Below are 21,466 nucleotides of genomic sequence, written 5' to 3'. Positions count from 1 at the left end.
GCCTCACTGCGGGACTCCTGATGGCACCTGGTATTTTTGGCCACTGCGTGACACAGAGTGTTGGACTGGATGGGCCACTGGCCTGATCCAACATTGGTGCCTCTTAGGTTCTTAGGAACTCTGGGTCTGGGGCAAGGGATGCTCTGTATTCTTGGTGCTTGGGGGGGGGCAACAGTGGGAGGGCTTGTAGTGTCCTGGCCCCACTGCTGGACTTCCTGAGGGCACCTGGCATTTTTGGCCACTGTGTGAGGGAGTGTTGGATTGGATGGGCCATTGGCCTGATTCAACCTGCCCTGGAGGCAGAGAGGAGTGATTCACACGTGGAATTCACTGCCACAGGAGGTGGTGGCAGCTACAAGCATGGACGGCTTCAAGAGGGAATTAGATAAGCATATGGAGCAGAGGTCCATCAGTGGATATTAGTCACAAGGGATAGATAGGGACTCTCAGTCTGGGACAAGGGATGCTCTGTCTTCTTGATGCTTGGGGGGGGGTCAACAGTGGGAGGGCTCCTAGTGTCCTGGCCCCACTGCTGGACCTCCTGATGGCACCGGGTATTTCTGGCCACTGTGTGACACAGAGTGTTGGACTGGAGGGGCCATTGGCCTGATTCAACATTGGCGTCCCTTAAGTTCTTAGGTGCTCCTGGAACCTTGCTCTTCTCTCAGGAAAGCTCCTCCCCTGCCCCAAATTTTGTCAACTCTTCCAGGTGCTCTCGGACTCTTGCTCTTTTCAACGTCTACAGAGAGAGACTAACACAGGGACCCCATCTCGATTTTTCGGGACAGCCGAGGCTCCCTTCACAAGAGAAGGCAGGAAAAGTCCCAATTCACACATCTGATGTCTGTGGAGGGGGGGCTGTTGTCCTTCTAACTGCGAGGCAGGGGGGAGGGGAGGGATGATGAGTTTGGGGAGACTTTTATGGGAGGAGCCAAAAGGCCCCCTCCCCTTTGAGGGAGAGGAAGAAGAAGAGATCGGATTTATACCCCGCCCTTCACTACCCCAGAGGAGTCCCAGAGCGGCTTACAAACTCAGAAGAACATAAGAGAAGCCAGCGTTGGATCAGGCCAGTGGCCCATCCAGTCCAACGCTCTGTGTCACACAGCCAGAGCCCCTATCTATACCTTGTGGCTAATAGCCACTGATGGACCTCTGCTCCATATGCTTATCTAATTCCCTCTTGAAGCCGTCCATGCTTGTAGCCGCCACCACTTCCTATGGCAGTGAATTCCATGTGTGAATCACTCTTTGGGTGAAGAAGTACTTCCTTTTATCTGTTCTAACCCGACCGCTCTGCAATTTCATGGAGTGCCCACGAGTCCTTGTATTGTCAGAAAGGGAGAAAAGGACTTCATTCTCGACCTGCTCTATCCTAGGCATAATCTTATAAACCTTGATCAGCCCCTAAAGAGCCTCAAGCGTTTTAACTCTTCTTCACAGAGAAACTGTTCCAACCCTGTTCTCATCCTAGTTGCCCTTTCCTGCACTTTTTCCAATGCTATAATATCCTTTCTGAGATGTGGTGACCAGAACTGCACACTGTACTCCAAATGAGGTTGCAGCACTGATTTATACAGCAGCATTATGATACTGGCCGATTTTGTTTTCCAAGTCCTTTCCTAATAATCCCCAGCATACCGTTGGCCTTTTTTATTGCAGTTGCACACTTTTTAGACATTTTGACTGAGTTATCTACTACCACTCCAAGATCTCTCTCTTGGTCAGTCTCTGCCAGTTCAGACCCCATCAATGTGTATTTATAGTTAGGATATTTGGCTCCAATGTTCATCACTTTGCACTTGGCCACACTGAACCCCATTAGCGAGCGTGACGCCCACTCGCCCGTCCTGGACAGATCCCTTTGGAGTGCCTCACAATCCTCCCTGGTTCTCACCACCCCGAACAACTTTGTGTCATCTCCTTTCCCTTCCCCTCCCCACAACAGACACCCTGTGAGGGAGGCGGGGCTGAGAGCGCTCTGAGAGAACTGTCCTTAAGAGAACAGCTCTGACAGGACGATGGCCAGCCCAAGGTCTCCCAGATTACACAGTCGTGGACTTAACCACTACGCAAGAAAGGGAACCTCCTCAACCACCCTGGGGAAGGAGCCCACTTTCAGTCCCTTGCCCCCCACAGGCAAAGGGAAGGTGCCTGAGGCGTCCGCCCCAAGGAAAGCGCTGCTGCAGGAACCCCTTTGCAGAGAGAGGGGAAGGAGACCCCACACACACACCTCCTCCAGGGTGGTGGAAGGGGCGGCTGCAGGGCCCCGAAGGACAGGGCGCCTCCCCCCCATCCCCTTGCGAGGTCCCCTTCCTTCAAGCCCTCCGGTTGCCACCAGCAGTAAACGGGGAAGCTGCAGAGTGCGGGGGGGGGGGAAGGCGCCTGTTCGCCCATGCACGCCCCCCCTCTTCTCCCCGCCCGTCCACTTGGTCTCCTGCTTGCAGAGGGGGGCTCCAGGGTACAACAATCTGCGCTCCTCCCCGGCAGAGCCTCTCCCTGCCCCCCCAGTGGGGAGGGGAGTCTCCTGGGTGCAGGCATCACCCCCCCCCCCAACTTGTAGGGTCGGGTGAGCAGCAAGTGCATGGGGGGGTTGGTCCCCCCCCAGGGCTGTGGTGGGGGAGGGGGAGATGCCAGGCTGCCGGAGATCAAGGCAGGGGGCACCTTTGCTTTGAAGAAGAAGAGAAGAGTTTGGATTTATACCCTGCCATGGAGCTGGGGTGGCTCAAGTGGTTAAAATGCTGAACTGCAGGCTGTGGAAGGTCAGTAGTTCAGCAGTTCGAGACCTGAGTGTGCCGCATGACGGAGTGAGCTCCTGTCTCTCGTTTCAGCTCCTGCCAACCTAGCAGTTCGAAAGCAAGAAATTGCAAGTAGATAAATAGGTATCACTTCAGTGGGAAGGGAACAGCGTTCTGTGCGCCTTGGTGTTTAGTCATGCCGGCCACATGACCACAGAAATGTCTTCGGACAGCGCTGGCTCTTCGGCTTTGAAACGGAGATGAGCACCGCAACCCTAGAGTCAGACTCGACTGGCTTTCGAGCAAGGGAACCTTTACCTTTACCTTTTCCCACTACCCAAGGGAGTCCCAGAGCGGCTTACAAACTCCTTTCCCTTCCCCCTCCCCACACCCTGGGAGGTGGGTGGGGCTGAGAGAGCTCTGACAGAAACGGCTCTTTTTCAAGAACAGCTCTTATCAGAACTGTGGCTTGCCCAAGGTCATCAAGCAGGTGCAAGTGGAGGAGTGGGGAATCAAACCCGGTTCTCCCAGGTTAGAGTCCCGCACTTCACCACTACACCAAACTGGCGGAAGGGGAGGATTCTGAGTTACATCCGAGGAGCCTCCTCTTCTCCCGCTTCCTAAGGCGATCTTTTTGGGATCCGGCTTTCCCGCACGGAGGAGCCCCCCGTGGTCGGCGGCGGCGGCAGCAGCCGGGCGGAGGAGCCCCGCCGCCGGGAGGGAGCCCGGCCTTTGTCTGCGCTTCGAGGAAGGTCGACCACGCGAGCCACTAGAGCAGGCTTCGTCCCGTCGGGAGCAGAAGGGCGAGAGGAGAAATCCCGGAGAGGCCCCGCTCCTGCGAGTCTCTCCCGGTCCGGGGTAGCGGGGTGGGGGGCTTTTCGGGAACAGGGAAATTTAAAAACAAAAACCCTCTTGATTGCCTTTCGAAACTCTTTCATCCCAAAGTCCCGATCCAAAAAAACAAAAGGGGGAGAAAAGCACACGATGGCGGCGCTTCCCTCTTCCCAGCAAGACTCAAAAGCTCCTCCTCCTCCCCCTTGCAGCGACTCACCTGCGAGCAGACCTGCCGGGCTTTTGCTCCTCCAGTTGCAGATCTGCAGCCCTCCTGGCTCCAGTCCGGCCATTCAAATAGCAGAGCCCCCCCCCCCTCCTTCTCATGACCTTTTCTTCCCTCCCCTCCACCCCCCCCGCCTCTCCAGCCGTGCCGCTCGCTCGCCTTAACCCTTTCCGTGCTGCAGAGGAAGGAGAAAAGCCACCTCCGGCTCCTCCCCTCCCCTCCCCACGAGGCGCCGCGGACGGACTTCAGCCAGGCCGCCCTCCTCCAATGCAGCTGGACGGGGCTGCCCCCGCGAGTCCCGCTGCTGCACACGGGGAGGCGCGCGAGAGAATCTGCAGCGCGGAAAAGGTGAAAGTGAGCGGGCTGCCTGCACTGCGGGAGAGGCCGAGCAAGGGGGGAGGGAGGGGGGAATTTTATTCTCAAAACAACCTTGAGAGCAGTGTTCCCTCTCAGCTGAGTGTGTGTGAGCCAGCTCACAGTTTCTTAGCCTCCGGCTCACAGATTTTCGTCTCAGCTCAGGAAGGAGGGCTCCGGAGCAAACTGATTGATGCAGCAGCCAAATCGCGCGCTCCCAACTTGAATGCCGGCAGCTCACAAAGTAGAATTTTTGCTCGGAAGACTCCAAAGCTTAGAGGGAGCCTTGGTGGGGAGAGCTTCAGCCTGACTGCGGGCAGGTTTACTCCTCGCAAGTAACTCATTGCGGGTGTGTGTGTGGGTGTGTGGAATAAGCGTCTCAGTCCTGCTGCAGGAGAGAAATGTGGCTGTCTTTTCTTTCTTTCCTTCCTTCCTTCCTTCCTTCCTTCCTTCCTTCCTTCCTTCCTTCCTTCCTTCCTTCTTCCTTCATTCCTTCCTTCCTTCCTTCCTTCCTTCCTTCCTTCCTTCCTTCCTTCCTTTCTTTCTTTCTTTCTTTCTTCACGGTCCCCTTGCTCGAAAGCCAGCCGAATCCGACTCTAGGGGGGTGCGCCTGCTCATCTCCGTTTCCGAGCCGAAGACCCAGCGCTGTCCGAAGACTTTTCCGTGATCATGTGAGTGGCATGACTAAACACCAAGGTGCACTGCTGTTACCTTCTCACTGAAGCGGTACCTATTTATCTACTTGCAGTTTCTTGCTTTTGAAATGCTAGGTTGGCAGGAGCTGAGGCCAGAGACCGCACTCGGGTCCGAACTGCAGTTTTAAAAAATCTGTTTGATGTAGGCTCCATGGGGCTGCTCACGAGTCACTTTGCACGGGGCGGCGCTGTGTGTGTGTGTGTCTGCAGACTTGAAAGGCTTAAACAGAGCTTCATGGCGGGAGAGGCCGAGCAAGGAACGGGATGGGGGTGGGGGGGCAAGTAGAAAAGTTATTTCCAGGGTGGGGTGGGTTTCTTTTGTTATTTGAGTGGCCAAAGAGATCCAGGAGGAGGAGACTCTGAGACTGAAAGGAAGGACAGGATTGCCCACCTGAAACAATGGGAGAAAGGCCCACTGGAAATAATGGGAACCAGGAGTGCCAACTGACTTGCATGGGCTCCATTGAAATACATTACAGGCTGGCAAAGAAAATGTGGAAGGGATCTTCCTTTAAGGTCTCTGGGCCCAGACCGATTACTCTGGGACTGGAATGACAGGCCCCAGAGTGTAATGACAGCCCCTGGGGGTAGCAGGAGTGTTCTGGGAGTGGAATGACAGGCCCCAGAGTGTAATGACAGCCCCTGGGGGTAGCAGGAGTGTTCTGGGAGTGGAATGACAGGCCCCAGAGTGTAATGACAGCCCCTGGGGGTAGCAGGAGTGTTCTGGGAGTGGAATGACAGGCCCCAGAGTGTAATGACAGCCCCTGGGGGTAGCAGGAGTGCGCTGGGACTGGAATGACAGGCCCAAGAGTGGAATGACAGCCCCTAGGGGTAGCAGATGTATTTTGGGACTGGAATGACATTCCCCCATAGTGGAGAGACAGCCCCTGAAGGTAGAAGGAATGTTCTTGGACTGGAAATACTGGCCCCAGAGTGGAATGACAGCCCCTGGGGATAGCAAGAGTTTTCTGGGACTGGAATGACAGGACCCAAATAATTTAAATATTGTGGACTTCATGGAGCAAAGTTTACCCCCTTTGCCCCTCTGGCTGCAGCCCACTTAGTGGCATTTTTCCCCCAGAAGGCCGGTGGATACTCGGGAATAGCACAGGGGGCAAATGGGGGGTGTCTGCAAGGGGTGGTAGAATTGGTGGTTATTGCTGCCCTCTTTCTTGCAGTCTTCCTCAGACAGTTACTACAAGAAATCTATCAAGTTACTATCAAGAAATCTATCATTCACTGCCACAGGAAGTGGTGGCAGCTACAAGCATGGACGGCTTCAAAAGGGAATTAGATAAACATATGGAGCAGAGGTCCATTCAGTGGCTATTAGCCGCAAGGTATAGATAGGGGCTCTGGGGCAAGTGATGCTCTGTCTTCTTGGTGCTTGGGGGGGGGTCAACAGTGGGAGGGCTTCTAGTGTCCTGGCCCCACTGCTGGACCTCCTGATGGCACTGGTATTTCTGGCCACTGTGTGACACAGTGTGTGCGACTGGATGGGCCTTTGGCCTGATCCAACATTGGCGTCTCTTATGTTCTTAAGTGCTGCCATATACTGTTGGAGGACTGCAGTTTGTCTGGTCGTTCTCAGTTCTAGTTGACCTGCCAAAAGGAGTGTCCCAAAGGTAATGGGAAAGGAGGAAGAAAACAATACAATTTTACGCGTTGCTTATCCTTCCTGGGACCTGTTTTGTTCAACATCTTTATCAATGATTTGGATTAAGGAATAGAGGGGATGCTTATTAAATTTGCAGATGATACTAAATTGGGAGGGGTAGCAAATACAATAGGAGACAGAGTCAGGATACAGGATGATCTTGACAGGCTGGAAAACTGGGCTAAATCAAAAAAATGAATCTCACTGGGGATTAAATGTAAAAGTCTGCATTTAGGTAAGAAAAATCAAACGCAAAATTATAGGATGGGGGAGACTTGTCTTGGCAGTAGTATGTATGAAAAGGATCTTGGGGTCTTAATAGAACATTCACTGAACATGAGTCAGCAGTGTGATACAGTAGCTAAAAAGGCAAATGCGATTTTGAACTGTATCGACAGATGTATAGTGTCCATATCACGCAAGGTGATGGTATCGCTTTACTGTGCTTTGGTTAGACCTCACCTAGAGTATTGTGTTCAGTTTTGGGCACCATAATTTAAGAAGGATATAGACAAGCTGGAACGTTTCCAGAGGAGGGCAATGAAGATGGTGAGGGGTCTGGAGACCAAGTCCTATGAGGAAAGGTTGAAGGAGCTGGGTATGTTTAGCCTGGAGAGGAGGCGACTGAGAAGTGATATGATAGCCATCTTCAAGTACTTGAAGGGCTGTCATCTAGAGGATGGTGTGTAGTTCTTTTCTGTTGCCCCAGAAGGTCGGACCAGAACCAGCGGGTTGAAATTAAATCAGATGAGGTTTTGGCTGAACATTAGGAAGAACTTCCTGACAGAGCAGTTCCTCAGTGGAGCAGGCTTCCTCGAGAGGTGGTGGGCTCTCTTTTGGAGGTTTTCAAACAAAGGCTAGATGGCCATGTGACAGCAATGCTGATTCTGTGAACTTGAGCAGATCATGAGAGGGAGGGCAGGAAGGGCTGCATCGGTGCTTAGTTCTCGTGGCCCATTATCACACTCCCAGGGAAATGCTGATCGCCACTTTGGGGTCAGGAAGCAATTTTTCTCGAGGCCAGTTTGGCTGGAAATCCTGGAGGTCTTTTGTCATCTTCTGGGTGTGGAACAGGGGTCACAGGGTGGGGTGTGAATTTCCTACATTGCGCAGGGGGTTGGACTAGATGACCCTGGAGGTTCATTCCAACTCTACAATTCTCTTTTATTTTCCATGTTAATGTTTGTGTCTCTCCTTACCCCCCAGAGAGAAGCCTCTCTTTGTAGCCAAGTGACTGAAGGCAACTTTACACAGTCAGAGGTGACCCGAGAGAAGGTGAAAGAAATGGAAGAGCAGAAACCAGAAGGACCAGGAACTGGCAAGACAGCAAGGAAAGGCCTCCATCTCATCCCATCCGGGAGTGGTGTTGAATTCTGGGAAAGCCCGGTGCCAGATATCCGTGATCAGCTCATTTCAACCTCAGATGTCCATTGCCAACACTTCCGGGAGTTCCGCTACCATGAGGCCGACGGGCCCCGAGAGGTTTGCAGCCAGCTCCATGGACTTTGCAGCCAGTGGCTGGAGCCGGAGAGGCACTCCAAGAAGCAGATGCTGGACCTGGTGATCCTGGAGCAGTTCCTGACCATCCTGCCCCAGGAAATGCAGCGCTGGGTCAGAGAGTGCGGGCCAGAGACCAGTTCCCAGGCGGTGGCCCTGGCCGAAGGCTTCCTCCTGAGTCAGGCAGAGGAGAAGAGGCAGGCAGAACAGGTGAGGGGATTCCCTCCAGATATGTCCAATTCAAGCAACAATATATGGCTTATCCTAAAGGTTCCCTGCCAGTCATCTGTCCAAGTGTTAATCATCCAAAAGGGAGATTTTTACAGCCTCATTCAGCAGCCTCTTCTATGAGAGAATTTCTAATCCCTCCAGAAAACTCACCAGGTCTGCTGATGGAAGGGTGCAGGGTCTGCGAGTGGGGCAGGATCCATTCCTTGGCCTCTTTTCCATTCCGTCTCTTACCCCTCTCCCTCGCTGCTGTTTCAGGTGTGGGCAGCATCCCTGAAGGAAGAAGCTACATTCCCTGAGGCGGAAGGAGCTTCCTTGGAGCAGGGGCAGAGGGCGCAGGCCATGGAGCGTGCCCCAGGTGCCCTCTCCCGTGGTAAGGACTCGTCATGCCTGGATGCGATTGGTGCACCCAGTGAATTTGATGGGTAGAGAGTTCAGTTCGGGGAAAAGAATTAAATACTTCACACAATACAGAGTTATTTTGTAGCACTCCGTGTCCACTAACTGTCATGCCTCTCAAAGGAGATTAGACCGATTCGTGGAGGGCAATTCCTCCCATTTATTAAAATATTCGCATCGCCCCTTCCTTCCGTAAGTGGGACTCAAGGTGGCTCAAAAGAGGAAAGGTAGACAGACGTGGGCAGAGCTATTCAGCCTGGTGAGTAAAGGGAGCCCCCACCTTCTGGGGCAGCAGAGCTCTGGAAACCAGTTCCTTTATGTGCCTGTCCTTAAAAGTACATCTGCAAGGCTGCAGGGGGGGACCGGATGCTGGAGTAGGGAAGGCAGGCTGTGGGCTGGCACCCCCAGGAGCTTTGGGGGAGGGACTTTTGGGTGGGACTTGGGACAGATATTGTGTCATGTTGATGTTGCGTTTGGCCGAAGAAGAAGAGATTGGATCTATACCCCGCCCTTCACTACCCAAAGGTGTCTCAGAGCGGCTTACAAACTCCTTTCCCTTCCCCTCCCCACAACAGGCACCCTGTGAGGTAGAAGAAGAAGAAGAAGAGATTGGATTTATACCCCCGCCCTTCACTACCCAAAGGAGTCTCAAAGCGGCTCACAAACTCCTTTCCCTTCCCCTCCCCACAACAGACACCCTGTGAGGTAGAAGAAGAAGAAGAGATTGGATTTATACCCCGCACTTCACTACCCAAAGGTGTCTCAGAGCAACTTACTAGCTCCTTTCCCTTCCCCTCCCCACAACAGACACCCTGTGAGGTAGGTGGGGCTGAGAGAGCTCTGACAGTAACTGCTTTTTTTCAAGAACAGCTCTTATCAGAACTACAGCTTCCCCAAGGTCATCCAGCCAGGTGCAAGTGGAGGAGTGGGGAATCAAACCCGGTTCTCCCAGATTAGAGCCCGCCGAAGGTGATGGCGATGTGTCATGCAACATCATTTCCACACACACCCCTCCATCCCTCCCTCCAGGCCAGACACAGGTCTCACAGAAGTCTGGATTATGTTGGCAGCCCAGTCAGTCAATATTTATTACAGCCAGAAACCAGCATATGATCACAGCATCTTTTTAAACATATCTAATATTCATAAAACTCAGAGCTCAAAAATACCTATTACGGGAATTTCAAACGTTTCCGCTTTCAAATTGCTATAGTACAAAATATTGCTACCGCATAAGTTACAGATTTCTGTGTATCTTCTAAGAGATATTTCCAGAGGTAAATGATCACTTTCCACTCTCCCGTCAACTTTAAGGTTAACTTTAAACGAACGATCGGAGCCTGGAGGATACCTGGTAGGCCCCCCCCCCCAGCCTTACTGTGCTGTGGCCATAGTTAGGGTTTCTGCATAGGTCTCTGTACCATGCACCATGTAAGCCGCTCAGAGCCCTTCAGGGGTGAGCGGGGTACAAATTGAAAGTATAAATAAATAAATAAATATCGTAAGCCATACAGCTCATGGGAGGTTAATATATATTCAGTTGTTGAGTGTTTCAGGCCTGACCAATAAGTGAACTGGCCTGGCCGATCTCCTGGTGCCGAGCCATTCGATATAAATTTAGTCTGTATGCGGTTTGTGCCAGTCATGTACCAGCAAAGTTGGCCACAGGGTCCAGTGCTGAGCGCTCCCAACATGATCTGCATTGCTTCTTTGAATGGCTTCACCGATCCAAACTCCTCAAATAATTGGTCGTCCAGTTTGGTGTAGTGGTTAAGTGTGTGGACTCTAATCTGGGAGAACCGGGTTTGATTCCCCACTCCTCCACTTGCACCTGCTGATTTGACCTTGGGTCAGTCACAAGCTCTGGCACAGCTGTTCCTGAAAGAGCAGTTTGTGTCAGAGTTCTCTCAGCCCCAACTACCTCACAGGGTGTCTGTTGTGGGGAGGGGAAGGGAAAGGAGTTTGTAACCTGCTCTGAGACTCCAAGTGAAGGGTGGGGTATAAATCCAATCTCTTCTTCTTCTTCTTATGGCATTAAAATCACTCCCTATCATTATAAATGCCTTAGGAAATTCCCCCATGATATAATGTACATACCGTTCCACCTGTCTCCATATTTTTTGACTGTGATGGTGAGATGGTTGGGTACGTAAATACACATTTATTCATATAATTCTATAATTAGTAAAAAGTACACTGACGGCCATTCTCCGATCTCTTGTCAGTTGTAATCCCAGAGGCTCATAGGCAATGCTCCCTCTAAGGTGTGGAGTCTTGTGAGCAAAAATTGTACTTTGTGAGCTACTGGCATTAAAGTTGTGAGCGAGCGATTTGGCTGCTGCATAAATTAGTTTGCTCTGGAGCAATGCTCCCTCTAAGCTGTGGAGCTTTGTGAGCAAAAATTCTACTTTGTGAGCTACTGGCATTAAAGTTGTGAGCAAGCAATTTGGCTACAGCATAAATTAGTTTGCTCTGGAGCAATGCTCCCTCTAAACTGTGGAGTCTTGTGAGCAAAAATTCTACTTTGTCAGCTACAGGCATTAAAGTTGTGAGTGAGCGATTTGGCTACTGCATAAATTAGTTTGCTCTGGAGCCCTCCTTCCTGAGTGAAGACAGAAATGCGTGAGCCGGAGGCTAAAAAACGGTGAGCTAGCTCACACTAACTCAGCTTAGAGGGAACACTGCTCATAGGTACCTGGTGCTTCTCTTCGGCTTCTCCCAAAATTTAGTTGTAAAATGTGTTTAAAAATGTGTTGAGAGTACACAGGGCAAGATTTCAGAACCCTGGGAAGGGGTTTTGTGAAGCTGGGAACAAAGTAGGAAACACCCTTCCTTCCTCCTTTCTCTCATTAACAGGCAGTGAAGAGATGCTGTTGAGCCGTGGTCCTTTCAGAGGTGTGGGAACGGCTGCTGCCCCTCCAGTCCAGGTAGGAGGGATGAACGGGAGGGACAGCCTGGGCCCCTCCTCCTTTCTCAGGTGTGCTTCTGCTCCTGCAGTCTCTACAAGGTGTCTGGGTGAGATATCTTCTTAACACCCTTTACCCATCCCGAGCCTTATATCCTGTACCTTCCCAGACGACTCCCTTCCAGTGTGCAATCTCTGCCTGTCCTGATCTCTGACGAGGGCATCTGCTTTTTTCTTTCAGGGTCCCTTTACCTTCGAGGAGGTGTCCGTCTGTTTCACTGAGGCAGAATGGGGCCTGCTGGATCCGGGACAAAGAGCTCTCTACCGGGAAGTCATGCTGGAGAACTATGGGAATGTGGCCTTTCTGGGTAAGGCTCTGTCACAGCTCAGGTGGGGTGTCACCTGACGCTGCCACCACTCTGGTTCCAGGCTCCTCTGAGAAGGCCCAGAGCACCCTCCCAGGCCTTTATTTATTTATTTATTTTATTTCATTTATACCCCGCCCTCCCCGCATGCGGGCTCAGGGCAGCTTACACGGCACAACAGTGCAGTAAATATAATACATTAAAACAATTTGACACACAGGTGCAATAAAATTACATAGTTATTCACATTAAAACACAATACGATCTTACCGGATGCATCGATAGTTAAAAACATAACTGCCTGTGAGGCTAACAGAAAGGGGGGGTGCCGTAAGCAAAGATGTCCCCAGTTGGCTAATCAGCCACCTCGACGCCGCTGCTCTGCAGGGTACGGTGGTGGTAATAGTGGCGGCGGCGGCTCCTACTCAAAAGCCTGGCGGAAGAGCTCCGTCTTACAGGCCCTGCGGAACTGTAAGAGGTCCCGCAGGGCCCTGATCTCCTCTGGGAGCTCATTCCACCAGGTAGGAGCCGCCACCGAAAAGGACCTGGCCCTTGTGGCAGCAAGCCTGGCCTCTTTAGGCCCCGGGGTCACTAGACCTCCCTTTTAGCCGAAATGAGCGTGAGGACCAGACAGAGTGAACAATGAAAACAGTTTATTTTATAGGAGGTCAAACAAACAAGGTGCAGGAATAATAACAGTAAGTGGGTGAAAAGAAATCAAATGCCCTGACACGTCTAAATATACTGTCACTAGCTCACTATCTCAAGAGGCCTTAGACTACTCACCCTTCCCTTAGGATGAGGGTTTCTTCCCCACAGCAGCCTCTTTCTTCTGGCCCTGTTTCCTGGGAAGAAGAACAGCTTTTCCTCTTGTACCAGTTCTTTTATTCCCTACCCTCTTCTTCCCTATTGGTCAAAATCCGTGCCAAAACCTCCCAAGGCCTTCTGGGGTTTGTAGGCCCAGCCTCCCCTACTCCTAGCCAGGCTCCCAGGGTCTACTAGGCCTTTGGTGGCACAGCCCAGATCATGACAGGCTCTTTCAGTGGTGCCAAAGATCCGCATTGCGGCCATTGGAAGGAGGCATGAATCAAAATATTGAATAGCAATACACCATTTTGAGTCCTCTTCCGCTACTTGGGGAGGGGCTGTGGCTCACTGGCAGAGCATCTGCTTGGCATGCAGCATCCCCAATTAAAAGGACCAGGTAGGAGATGATGGGAAAGACCTCTGCCTGAGACCCTGGAGAGCTGCGGCCAGACCAAGTAGACAATACTGACTTCGATGGACCGAGGGTCTGATTCACTATAAGGCCACTTCACGTGCTGCTCATGTGGGTGTACTTGCCCCTCAGGGGCAACTGAGGCCAGAGTTATGGCCATCACCCAATCCTGAGAAGGTGTCTCCTGGCCTGAGGCAAAGGAGGGGATGAGAGGCCCTCAGAAAGACCCTGGAATGGGCCAGATCCTCTGCTGCCAACCTTTACAACACATCTTCCCCCTGGATGGGATTAGAAACATCCGCTCTGCTTGTGGTCAGGAAGTTATCATGTCAAGAACTGAAGCCTAGGTCCCCCTGGCCCACTACTCTTTGTTCCTGAGCGGCACCCAGTTCAGTGGGTTCACGAGCAATGCTCCCTCTAAGCTGTGTGGTCTTGTGAGCAAAAATTCTACTTTTTGAGCTACTGGCATTAAAGTTGAGAGCGAGTGATTTGGCTGCTGCATAACATAGTTTGCTCTGGAGCCATCCCTTCCTGAGCTAAGACAAAAAAGTGTGAGCCGGAGGCTAAAAAAGCTGTGGGCTAGCTCACACTAACTCAGTTTAGAGGGAACACTGTTCACGTGGAGAGTGCACACAAGTAAAGCAGAGCCCTTTTAAATTTATATAAAGGTTTCTTAAGGATTTAAAAATAAAGCATCTCTAAACAGCACAGTTTCTGCAGCTCAGCAACAGAAAACCAAGAAAAGTGTACTCTTCTAATAGATCCAGTTTGGTGTTGTGGTTAGCAGGGTAGAGTCTAATCTGGGAGAACTGGGTTTGTTTCCATACTCCTCGACATGGAGTTGCTGAGGTGACCTTGCGTCAGTCGTGGCTGTCTCAGAGCTGTTCTCTCAAGAGCAGTTCCTGAAAGATCTCTCTCAGCCCCACCTACTTCACAGGGTGTCTGTTATGGGTCGGAGAAGGGAATAGCCATTGATGGACCTCTGCTCCATATGTTTATCCAAATCCCGTCTTGAAGCCGTCCATGCTTGTAGCCGCCGCCACCTCCTGTGGCAGTGAATTCCATGTGCGAATCACTCTTTGGGTGAAGAAGGACTTCCTTTTATCTGTTCTAACCCGACCGCTCAGCGATTTCGTTGAGTGGCCACGAGTTCTTGTATTGTGAGAAAGGGAGAAAAGGTCTTCTTTCCCGACCTGCTATGTCCCATGCCTAATCTTAGAAACCTCGATCATGTCACCCCTCAGCCGTCGTTTCTCCAAGCCAAAGAGCCCCAAGCGCTTTAACCATTCTTCATAGGGAAAGTGTTCCAACCCTTTTATCATTCTAGTTCCCTTGTTCTGCACTTTTCCCAATGCTATAATATACTTTTTGAGGTGTGGTGACCAGAACTGTACACAGTACTCCAAATGAGGTCACACCATTGATTTATAGAATCATGGAATGTTAGAGTTGGAAGGGACCTTGCAGGTCATCTAGTCCAACCCCCTGCACTCTGCAGGAGCATAGCCAAAACATAGCTCTATAAACATACCCGAAAGATGGTCATCCTGTCCAATGTTCCCTCTAAGCTGTGGAGTCTTGTGAGCAAAAATTCTACTTTGTGAGCTGCTGGCATTAAAGTTGTGAGCGAGCGATTTGGCTACTGCATAAACTAGTTTGCTCTGGAGCCATCCCTTCTTGAGCAAAGACAACAATGTGTGAGCCGGAGGCTAAAAAATTGTGAGCTAGCTCACGCTAACTCAGCTTAACATAAGAACATAAGAACATAAGAGACGCCAATGTTGGATCAGGCCAAAGGCCCATCCAGCCCAACACTCTGTGTCACACAGTGGCCAGAAATACAAGTGCCATCAGGAGGTCCACCAGTGGGGCCAGGACATTAGAAGCCCTCCCACTGTTGACCCCCCCCAAGCACCAAGAAGACAGAGCATCACTTGCCCCAGAGCCCCTATCTATACCCTGTGGCTAATAGCCACTGATGAACCTCTGCTCCATATGCTTATCTAATTCCCTTTTGAAGCCGTCCATGCTTGTAGCCGCTTAGAGGGAACAGAGATCCTGTCTCTGCTTTAAAACTTCCAGCGAAGGAGCATCCACCACCTCCCAAGGCAGACTGTTCCACTGCTCAACCACTCTTACAGTTAGGAAGTTTCTCCTGATATTTAGCCTACATACCTACAGCATACCCGAAAGATGGTCGTCCAGCCTCCGCTTGAAAATGTCAAGCGAAGGAGTATCCACCGCCTCCCAAAGTTTATACGGGGCATTTTGATACTGGCTGATTTTTCCCCCCAATTCCCTTCCTAATAACCCCCAGCATAGTGTTGGCCTTTTTGATTGCAGTCGTATACTGTCTCGACATTTTCAGTGAGTTATCTACTACAACTCCAAGATCTCTCCCTTGGTCAGTCTCCGCCAGTTCGGACCCCATCAACGTGTATTTGAAAGGAGATTGTGAGCCACTCTGAGACGCCTTTGGATAGTAAAGGGTGGGGTATAAATTCAATCTCTTCTTCTTCTAATGAAAATCTTGGCATTCGACGTCACCTCCTGTTGCAGCATAAGTATTCCGGCTGAAGCCTAAGTTACTCTACAGAAAACCATTCATTGTGATGAAGCAAGAAAATATCAAGGCGTACTAGCATGGCTTGAGCATCTGAGACACCTTTGGGTAGTGAAGGGCGGGGTATAAATCCAATCTCCTCCTCCTCTTCTTCTTTTTCTACCTCACAGGGTGTCTGTTGTGGGGAGGGGAAGGGAAAGGAGTATGTAAGCCGCTCTGAGACACCTTTGGGTAGTGAAGGGCGGGGTAAAAATCCAATCTCTTCTTCTTCAACAGGGAGAGCAGCTTAGATCACGCTTTGCCTTCATCTAACCTTTAAAACTCTAAATTCCTTATTCAACCTCATACATCTTCTATCTTAACTACTACCAGTTTGGTGTAGTGGTTAAGTGTGCGGACTCTAATCTGGGAGAACTGGGTTTGATTCCCCACTCCTCCACTTGCACCTGGCTGGATGACCTTGGGCAAGCCGTAGTTCTGATAAGAGCTGTTCTAGAAAAAGACCAGTTTTCGTCAGAGCTCTCTCAGCCCCACCTACCTCACAGGGTGTCTGTTGTGGGGAGGGGAAGGGAAAGGGGTTTGTAAGCCGCCCTGAGACTCCCTTGGGTAGTGAAGGGTGGGGTATAAATCCAATCTCCTCCTCCTCCTCCTAATTCTCAGACCAGTAGTCTGTCAAGGGAATAAGAATTCTCCCTAGGTCTAGCGCAGCAGAGAGGGTTTCTCCTGTTCCATCCGTTTCTTTCAGAAGAATTTAAATGCTGAACGGGTGGACCCTATGGCCAGCAAGCAATCACATGTGTTAACTAGAAAATGTTTGTTTTATCATATTTTCTACTTGATTTTTGCAGTCACTAGTGGATGCGCCAGTTACCGATGCTCCCTCTAAGCTGTGGAGTCTTGTGAGCAGAAATTCTACTCTGTGAGCTCCTGGCATTAAAGTTGTGAGCGAGCGATTTGGCTACTGCAGAAAATAGACTGCTCTGGAGCCCTCCCTTCCTGAGCTGAGACAAAAATGTGTGAGCCGGAGGCTAAGAAACTGAGCTAGCTCACACTAACGCAGCTTAGAGGGAACACTGCCAGTAGAGTGGCTGTGGTCTGGTCTAGGGATCTGTTCCAACTTATTAGTTGCTGTAGATTTTCCGGGTTGTGTGGCCGTGGTCTTGGCATTGTAGGACAGTAGCTGTGACTGGCATCCTCAGAGGTATAACACAGAAAGACAGAGGACTCTCTGTGTCAAGGTGAGCAGAAAAATGGTAGGCAGGTAATTTATATCTACCCTGGAAGGTGGGGTAGGGCTGAGTCATTATCTTGTAGTAGTTCTCCAGGCTGTGGACATGCTAATGGAGGAGCTTTCCTGAGGAGGTTCTTTTGCCTATGGATTGTTTCCTGAGGAGGTTCTTTTGTTCCAGCTTACTTCAGTCAGCAGCCATTGCATGGTAGAGGGAGCCATTAGGGTTCTTACAGCTCACTATGGCGAATGCGACCTTTGGTCCCTTACCATATTTCCGGAACGATGGCATCTGAGACAGCTGCCAGAAGAAGATTATGGCTCAGAGCTTGGCAACTGATGCCTAACCTGAATGGCCATACTAGCTCGATCTTGTTGGGTCTCAGAAGCTGAGCAGGATCAGGGCAGGTTTTTTTTCTTGAATGGGAGACCATCAAGGAAGTCCAGGGTTGCTATGCAACAGCAGGAAAACGCAAACCACCTTTGTTCATCTCACTACATGCTAAGTCCATAGGTATGACCTATACTTGTTAAACGGGCCACGATGGCGCAGAGGATAAGACGCTGAGCTGCAGACCGGAAGGTCAGTAGTTCGGCAGTTCGAGACCCGAGTGCTGCGGGACGGAGTGAGCTCCTGTCTCTGGCCCCAGTTCCTGCCAACCTAGCAGTTCGAAAGCAAGAAATCGCAAGTAGATAATTAGATACTGCTTTGGTAGGAAGGGAACAGTGTGCCATGCGCATTGGCGTCTAGTCACGCCGGCCACATGACCATGGAGAAGTCTTTGGACAGCGCTGGCTCTTCGGCTTGGAAACGGAGATGAACACCGCCCCCTAGAGTCGGATTCGACCAGCTCTCGAGCAAGGAGAGCCTTTACCTAAAATGTCAGCCCATTTGGGGAAGCTCTCGACAAGACTTACATTGAAACCTGACACGCTAAACCACTCTGACAAGAGGAGTTTGGGGAGTCACTCCTTTAGTGTCTGCTGTGTCGTCCTGAGATTTCATGAGGATAGTAGAAGGATGAACCAGGGTTCTTCCAGACAACTGTTCAGAAAAGGTTTATTCAACAAATAATTATTAGCGGAAACGATAAACCAACCCATGGCGATAAGCCATTCAAAGCATAACTTCAAACCATTGGGGGGGGGGGGGAATGGACACTTTTCTAAACTCCAGGACACGTAGTCCGACTCTAAGGCAGACACTTGGTCCTTACAAATAGTACAAATACCCACCCTGAGCCTGCCTCGGTGGAGAGAGCGGGGTAAAAATCAAATAGATAAATAAATAAAATAAAGTACCAGAGGAAAAGACCATTAGAGAAAAGCCTATGTTGGATCAGGCCAACGGCCCATCCAGTCCAACACTCTGTCACACAGTGGCCAAAAATACCCAGTGCCATCAGGAGGTCCACCAGTGGGGCCAGGACACCAGGAGCCCTCCCACTGTTGCCCCCCCCCAAGCACCAAGAAGACAGAGCTTCACTGTCCTAGACATAAGAACATAAGAGAAAAGCCTATGTTGGATCAGGCCAACGGCCCAATCAGTCCAACACTCTGTCACACAGTGGCCAAAAATACCAGGTGCCATCAGGAGGTCCACCAGGGGGGCCAGGACGCTAGGAGCCCTCCCACTGTCGCCCCCCCCCCAGTACCAAGAATACAGAGCATCACTTGCCCCACTTTTAAAATAAATATAACCCCCTTTTTAAAAACCCTTTGTATTTATGTGGTTTTCCTTGTAGAAGTCTACTTACCTTACTGGGAGCCAGTTTGGTGTAGTGGTTAAATGCGCGGACTCTAATCTGGGAGAACCGGGTTTGATTCCCCACTCCTCCACTTGCACCTGGCTGGGTGACCTTGGGCAAGCCGTAGTTCTGATAAGAACTGTTCTTGAAAAAGAGCAGTTTCTGCCAGAGCTCTCTACCTCACAGGGTGTCTGTTGCGGGGGAGGAGAAGGGAAAAGGAGTTTGTAAGCCACTCTGAGACACCTTTAGGTAGTGAAGGGCGGGGTATAAATCCAATCTCTTCTCTTCTGGGAACACAAGGAGACTAGGGCCTTGGACTTCTGGCTCTTCCTGGGCTTCTTACAGAGCCCCTAGTCTAACAGTCTCTAGGCTAAGAGCCACAGGCAAAGAGCCCTTTAGCTCAGAGGAGAAGGACCCTTCACGGTAAGTGTCCAGTGTTAGATCTCTTTCTTTCTGTCTCTCTCTCTCTCTCTCGGTGAAAGAAGGCAGAAGTATAAGACAGACTATGGTGGAAACAGATAATGGCCTTGAAGCCAAAGAAAGGCTGGAGAGTTCCTCAAGAGGATCCCAAGAGCGTATTTCCTTCCGAAATGAGATGGCTGAGAGTGAGTAACCTCCACCGTTATGTCAAGGGAACAGGCCAGGAATGGCCATGGGAGATTCCTGATTCACTTCTGAGCAATATTTGGTTTTGTGCAATCATAGAACCTGCTGGGTAAAGAGGGAGGGAGGCCTTCTGGGGGCCTGAAATCTGGAACCTCAGAAACTCTTTCTGGGCAAGAGCTCAGCTGTAGTTCTTGAGAAGGTGAGGAATCCTTAAAGACTAGATATTTGGGGGGAAGGCGGAGGGGTGGTTAAGATCAGGAAAGCTGGATGAGGCCAAAGGGCCATCAGTCTTTTCCTCCTGCAGTCACATAATATGCCTTTGGACCTTAGCATTCCTCCCAGGTGCTAATGGGATCTCTCTCTTTCCTCCAGCGGAGAATGATCAGAGGAATGAGGAGGGTGAGGAACTTCATCAGCAAAGGTCATATACAATTAAATATGAAGACTTGAAAGAAAACATCAGGAAACAAGGCAGACCTAAGAGAAAGGAAGACGGCAATATGATTGAGAAGAGAGATGGCAGACAATGTGATGTACATTTTCCAAAGCCCAGGATAATGAAGGCAAGTAAATCTATTAAATGTGGAAGGTTCTTCAGAAATAGTTCACAGCTCCTTATGCACCAAAGAACCCACACAACAGAGAAACCTTTTGAATGCTCAGGGTGTGGAGAGAGATTTAGTGTTAGTGGAGCTCTTCAGCAGCACCAAAGAATACATAGAGGCGAGAAACCATTTGAATGTTCAGAGGGCGGAAAGACATTCAGTCAGAGTGGCCATCTTCAGAAGCACCAAAGAACCCATTCAGGGGAGAAACCTTCTGAATTCTCAGAGTGTGGGAAGAGATTCAATCACAGTGGCAATCTTCAAAAGCACCAAAGAACCCACACAGGGGAGAAACCTTTTGAATGCGCAGAGTGCGGAAAGAGATTCAATCGCAATGGTGATCTTCAAAAGCATCAAAGACCCCACACAGGGGAGAAACCTTTTGAATGCGCAGAGTGCGGAAAGAGATTCAATCGCAATGGTGATCTTCAAAAGCATCAAAGACCCCACACAGGGGAGAAACCTTTTGAATGCGCAGAGTGCGGAAAGAGATTCAATCGCAATGGTGATCTTCAAAAGCATCAAAGACCCCACACAGGGGAGAAACCTTTTGAATGCGCAGAGTGCGGAAAGAGATTCAATCGCAATGGTGATCTTCAAAAGCATAAAAGGACCCACACAGGGGAGAAACCTTTTGAATGCTCAGGGTGTGGGAAGAGATTCAGTCACAGTGGCAATCTTCAAAAGCATAAAAGAACCCACACAGGGGAGAAACCTTTTGAATGCTTAGAGCGTAGAAAGAGATTCATTGGGAGTGGCCATCTTCAAAAGCACCAAAGAACCCATTCAGGGGAGAAACCTTTTGAATGCTCAGAGTGTGGGAAAAGATTCAATCACAGTGGTAATCTTCAAAAGCATACAAGAACCCACACAGGGGAGAAACCTTTTGAATGCTTAGAGCGTAGAAAGAGATTCATTGGGAGTGGCCATCTTCAAAAGCACCAAAGAACCCACACAGGGGAGAAACCTTTTGAATGCTCAGAGTGTGGGAAGAGATTCAGTCAGACTGGCCATCTTCAACTGCACAGAAGAACCCACACAGGGGAGAAACCTTTTGAATGCTTAGAGCGTAGAAAGAGATTCATTGGGAGTGGCCATCTTCAACAGCATCTGAGAACACACAGAGGGGAGAAATGCTCAGTGTCCAGGCATGGCATCACCAGATCCCGACTCAGAGCTCCTGCAAGAGAGACAGTCATGCCAGGACAACTCAAGTCTAACGAAGGAGGCCAACCCCCCTCCCATCAAACTCACTGACATGTTGTCAGCCCATCCACTTCCCTTACCACAGCTGTCGACCCAGATGGCCGAATGAGGGCAAGGGGAGCAGGCAGTGGCATGGGCCACAGAAGAGCCAAGGACAATCTTCAGTGGATGGGGGCTGACCTGGGAGACAGCGGGGGGGGGGGAGAACAGGAGGAAGCGGCCAGAGCCCCAGGAGGCTGCAGGAAGCCAGAGTGGATATGGGGACCTGGGAGACGCCATGCCTGGTGGTAGGGCACATCCCCTTGCCTTGGAGAGGCACTTCCCAGGTTATGTTGTCCCTCTGGATCCCTCAGGGTCTGGCACAGAAGGTGGAACTCCACCCTGCTGGGCTCCGGGGGC

The 21,466-nt window shown here is 50.6% G+C and overlaps 1 protein-coding gene across 1 annotated transcript in view; it reads left to right on the top strand.

Moving 5' to 3' along the window:
- Positions 1–20,930, top strand: part of LOC107122307 (zinc finger protein 850-like) — a gene marked incomplete at both ends in the record, with an annotated part of 58,838 nt that extends 37,908 nt beyond the window's left edge. Inside the window, one exon of the mRNA XM_015425364.1 lies at positions 19,950–20,930. Within this exon, the coding sequence (XP_015280850.1) occupies positions 19,950–20,930 (981 nt within the window). The remainder of the gene's footprint in view (positions 1–19,949) is intronic.
- Positions 20,931–21,466: the final 536 nt, after the last annotated feature.

Source organism: Gekko japonicus, unplaced genomic scaffold (genome assembly GCF_001447785.1).
Source record: "Gekko japonicus isolate JY-2015 unplaced genomic scaffold, Gekko_japonicus_V1.1 scaffold4407, whole genome shotgun sequence".
Classification (NCBI taxonomy): Eukaryota; Metazoa; Chordata; class Lepidosauria; order Squamata; family Gekkonidae; genus Gekko; species Gekko japonicus.
The sequence above is the reverse complement of the archived record's forward strand: the minus strand, read 5'-3'. Positions and strand labels throughout refer to the sequence as shown.